Source organism: Curcuma longa, chromosome 14, assembly GCF_044706935.1.
Source record: "Curcuma longa cultivar G26 ecotype Majalengka, Jawa Barat chromosome 14, ITB_CL_G26_1.1, whole genome shotgun sequence".
NCBI classification, from domain to species: domain Eukaryota; kingdom Viridiplantae; phylum Streptophyta; class Magnoliopsida; order Zingiberales; family Zingiberaceae; genus Curcuma; species Curcuma longa.
Genome location: NC_133874.1, coordinates 4,093,592 through 4,098,338, shown reverse-complemented (window position 1 = coordinate 4,098,338; position 4,747 = coordinate 4,093,592). Strand labels below are relative to the sequence as shown.

Below are 4,747 nucleotides of genomic sequence, written 5' to 3'. Positions count from 1 at the left end.
TCAGGCATGCTGCTGAACAACAAGAACAGAGAAAGAGAAGTTGACAAAATCGTTGGAGGCGAGCATATCGCCGACCACCCCCAGCTCCGGCGTCTCCATCCACTTCCCCAGCGTCTCCTCCAGCATCGACTCCGCGCACTGCACCCGACCCACCATCACCAGGTCGCACTCGCTCCCGATCGACTTGATCACCTCCACCGTATCGTTGATGTCCTTCGCCGCCACCTCCTCCACCGTCACCCGCTCGTTCCCCGCCGTCTCCCTCGCGAACTCCTTAAAGATCACGTCATCCCACGACAAGTCCTTCCCCTCCGCCGCCTCCTCCTGCAGCCGGAACCGCGTCACCAGCATGAACACGCCGGGGTGCCGCGCCATCCGCGCGGCGTAGGTCAGCGCTTCTCGGTCGTCGTTGCCGCCCCAGAAGAGGACCTTGACGGAGTACCGGAACTGCTCCGAGACCAGCGGCCTCGAGCTCGTCAGCCCGTGGTGGATTAGGATTCCCACCGAGCACGGAGCCTGCGAAATGACCTGGGGCACGATGTTCCGAGCGGCCTTTTCGATCTCATTGTTGGCTCCTGAATCGCACCTGGGAAACGGGACGACGATGAAGGGGACGCCCTTCTCCAAGGCCAGGGAGCAGATGTCCTGGTGCATGGTGGCGTAGGGGCTGACGGCAGTGTAAGGGAACACGGAGACGGCCCCCTCCTTCCTCTTCTCGTGGTTGAGGAAGGCGTTGTGGAGGCGGTCCATCTGGTTGGTGTTCACCAGCTCGCCCTTGCGGTTCTTGTGCTGGACGAGGACGGAGTTGGCTCGGCCACTCATCTCCGTCAGGTGCAGCACGTGGATGCACGCCGAGCGCTGCCCCGCCGACGTCTCGGACGACGACACCTCGAACAGGTCGATCATCGCCGGCACCGCGTCCTCGTTCAGCATCGTCGCCACGGCGCTGAACTTCTCCTCCGGATTGAGGTGCTGCAGCGCCCGGTACCCCGCCGCGTGCCGAGCGTTCAAGGGATCGTAGAAGGCGGCCACCAGCCACGAGATCACGCCGGTGGCCGTGACGATGGACATCACCAAAGCAAAAAACGTTTGCGTCGCAAATTTCTAAGTACAAAACTCGATCATGAATAATTGTATAATCCCAATATACTACCCTACGGTCCTCATCCTGCGCTCCCCGCACCGTTCGACCCATCACCGTTGCCGACGCTCTCGTTTCGTCGTCTGATCACCGCCGGTGGCCGCATCACGCCCGATGGAAGTGCCAGTCGCCGGTGCACCGCTCGGCACCAGATTCTAGCCGGATAGGGGCTAGAATCCTGCGAATTTAATCGGAAACCATTGAATCCCGCTGGCAGCCACTGTTGGTCGAATCGCGGCCGGTTTCCAGCCAAATCGCGGCCGGAGACCAGTCGAGGAAGGACCGTCCGGTGGGATTCAGTGGTTTCCGACCAAATTCGTAAGATTCTGGCCACTATCCGGCCGGAATCCGATGTCAGGCGGTGCGCCAGCGACTGGCACTTCCATCGGGCATGATGCGACGGCCGGCGGTGGCCGGACGAGACGGCGACGGCAGCGGAAGCGGGACGGTGCGCACGAGTCACGGACGAGGAAGAGCGCAAAGTAGTAATTCTCTATGTATAAAATCAATTTGATTATATATGTAATTAACTTACTTGGTCGCCCTTGATGTCGATGTAGGCCATGAGCTCCACCAAGCCTTTGAAGTTGAGCATGAGGCCGAGAATGGCAGCCTTGTGAATGGAGGTCTTGTAGTAGAAGGAAGCTCCGACGGAGACGAGGGTCTTCACGACGTGGCCCGCTAAGATGTACAGCAGCATCAACGCCATCTTGTGGACGTTGACAATGCGGTCTAAGTTGGTGATGTAGCCGACGGCGAGGAAGAAAAGTGGGAGCAGGAGCTCGGTGGAGAAGAGCTCCAGCTGCTCCACCAGAGCCATCCCCAGCGGAGGGCCGTCGGGTATCAGCAGCCCCATGACCATGGGAGCATCCAGGAATCCCAGCCCCAGCGCGTCGCCCAGCGCGCCCATGGCCAGCACCGCCAGCAACATCACCAGGATGTGCCACTCCGCCACGCGGCCGCCCTTGGGCGTCTGCCGCACGATCCACTGAGCCCACGGCCGCACCAGCGAAAGCAGAGAGATCATGCAGACGCCCGTGCCGACCACCTGTTGAATCGCCTTCGCGTAGCTGTGACGCTTCTTCGCCGTGCTGATCACCCTGTAGACGGCGAAGATGCACCACCGGGTGATCTCGCTCACCATCGACGCGGAGATGGCCAGGCGGCCCAGCTCCGTGTTGAGCAGGCGCAGGTCCGTGAGGACGTCGGCGATCACCGGCGGGGAGCTGGCCGCTACCGTGGCCGCCACGTGGAGGAAGATTTCCGGGTCGCCGATGCCATCGATGAATGTCGAGTGTTTTCCCTTGGCATGCGCCATCCTCAGGTAAGGATACCGGAGCGCGAGGAGGAAAAGGAAAGGTATGACCATGTTGCAGAAGCCGAGGATGGCGGCCCTCTTGCCCGATCGCCAAGCGAGGGTGGGATCGATCTTCACCCCGATCAAGAAGAACTTGACCGTCATTCCGTAGGCCGCCAGGAGGCGCGTGTACGATATCACGTCGTCCCGGAACAGAGTCGTCTGGTACGAATCCGCCATTTGGCTCATCGCCGGAATGCGTAAATAAGAAAGGAGGAGAAGAATTTTCGGGCTACTCCCAATCATACCTCCCTACAAATTCGTACGTAGAAAGAAAGAAAGAACAAGAAGACGATCATAATTACATTAATGAATTCTTTCTCTCAATTAATAATTAATTACATATATATATATATACCATGATGTCGCAGACGATGCGAGGCTGGTTGAGGGGGCTGAGGAGGAAGTAGAGGAAGCGGGAGGTGAGGACGGCGATCAAGAATTGGAGGAGGAGGAGGGAGGTGGTGTCTCGGAGGGGATCTTCGTGGTAGAAGAAGCCATAGGAGAAGGCGGGCCTGGAGAGTTGATCCAGGGTGGTTTGATTGACCATGGGCTGAGCCATGGCGAGGCGAGACGAGGCAGCTACTCTTCTTCTTCTTCTTCTTCTTCTTCTTCTTCTTCTTTTTTCTTCTTCTTCTTCTTCTTCTTCTTCTTCTTCTTCTTTAAATATATACACAGAGAATTCAGTTGCGCCGATGACCAGCGAGGGAGATGAAATTAGGTTGTGATTCATGGTCGACGACGAACTATATATGGCCCTGTAGATCATTAATTGCAGCAAATTGCCTGGACTCATCCTCAAAATAGATCGAGTAAATTAACAACAAGATGTGTGCAGGGTTCAGGATCCAAAGGTCCCATCTAACTCATCTCTTGCTCACCTTGCACGAGATTAATTTACATAAAAAAATATGATTGCATATTGATGCGGGCGCCTGCGGGCGATGTAGATGACATGGCAGTCATAGAAAGGAGAGTCCAGAATAGGGCAGCGGTCAAAGTCTAGCTGAGGTGGCAATGCTGGTTAACATGGATCCGGCTCCATCAGGATAGAGTAATTGGCGCTTCGAGTTCAATCCATATTAGAAATACCACGTGGGCCTCGCTTTAGCCCACTTCATCAAGCCCATTCAGGCCAAACGATGATCTCGTCTCGGTCTCGGTCATACTTGTCTCGCCCACACTCATCTCGGCCTCACTCGTTTTAGCTATACTCACCTCGGCTCTACTAGCTAGTCTCGGTTTTCATCTCGGCCTCACTTGTCTTGACCATACTCATCTCAGCTTTCATCTTAGCCACACCTGTCTCGGCCAACTCCATCTCAGTAGATCATGTCTCAGCTCGTCCCTACTCGGACATCGCCTGTATCTATTTTCATCCATTCCACCACGTTCTACTTCATCGTATACCTTTGCTATCCTGAGAATGTTAACACGACACACTATTGCTCATGAAAGGAGATATCCGCAGAGACTGCAGATCCTGTTTCCTCAGATACCCTTTTTTCTGCTGTTCCGGACAGAGAATGTATCAAATTGTCAGACATGGTCTCCTTCGATATCTCCCTTTTACGTGTAGGGCCAAAGGGGATACGTTGTCGTCAGGACTGGTCCACTCAGATGCCCCCTTCTCTACACATACAACCAAAATAGAAGAAGAAAGCAGAAAGAATTTTCTTCCTTGGCAGGCGGCTGCAAGTAGGAGGAAGGATGTCACCTGGCCATATGTGGAGAAGCTCAGATCAGGTTATAAAAGAACCGGCTCATCTCCATATTCGAGGTTCGATCTCTGACGCTCTACTACCACTACTACTTGCTTTCGTTCTCATTTTGCATTCTCTTCACCGAAACTCTAACTTGAGCATCGGAGTGGCTTGTGGGACTCTCCGGCACAAGTCTAACCTCTCTTTCTCTAAGTATGCTTCAGGTTCGACTCTGACCCAATCCTCGGGTTCGACTTAGGGACCGTTCGTGCCAAATCCAGAGACTGCCAGCGTTGGAGAGTTAATTGACTGGTGGCTTGACCATCCACGGTATTCAGCCGGAACACATATAATATTAATGAAATTAGACGATCTCATTATGGGATATAGTAGTATATATATTGAAGCCAAGGTAATGTTCTCTTCCATTGTGATCAACTATAACTTTTCGATTTGCCTCCTTACAAATGATTGTGGAGCCGACCATATAGGACTGCTAGGATGGCAGATTCCACCTTTTGCTGAAATAGTAATAAATATATGACC

The 4,747-nt window shown here is 54.2% G+C and overlaps 1 protein-coding gene across 1 annotated transcript; it reads right to left on the bottom strand.

Moving 5' to 3' along the window:
- Nucleotides 1-3,060, bottom strand: LOC141845428 (cation/H(+) antiporter 15-like). Its single transcript, XM_074733485.1, has 3 exons — nucleotides 2,857-3,060; nucleotides 1,677-2,750; nucleotides 1-1,104 (listed from the first exon to the last, which is right to left on the bottom strand). The coding sequence occupies exons 1-3, from the start codon at nucleotides 3,058-3,060 to the stop codon at nucleotides 1-3; spliced, it is 2,382 nt and encodes a 793-aa protein (XP_074589586.1).
- Between the last annotated feature and the right edge of the window lie 1,687 nt (nucleotides 3,061-4,747).

What these genes read in the sequence shown, in the direction of transcription:
- LOC141845428 (XM_074733485.1), bottom strand. Translation starts at nt 3,060, where the DNA reads ATGGCTCAGCCCATGGTCAATCAAACCACCCTGGATCAACTCTCCAGG. An exon ending in GCATCGTCTGCGACATCATG is followed by an intron (nt 2,751 to 2,856) that starts GTATATATATAT and finishes ACGAATTTGTAG; the next exon opens with GGAGGTATGATTGGGAGTAG. An exon ending in TCGACATCAAGGGCGACCAA is followed by an intron (nt 1,105 to 1,676) that starts GTAAGTTAATTA and finishes TTTTGTACTTAG; the next exon opens with AAATTTGCGACGCAAACGTT.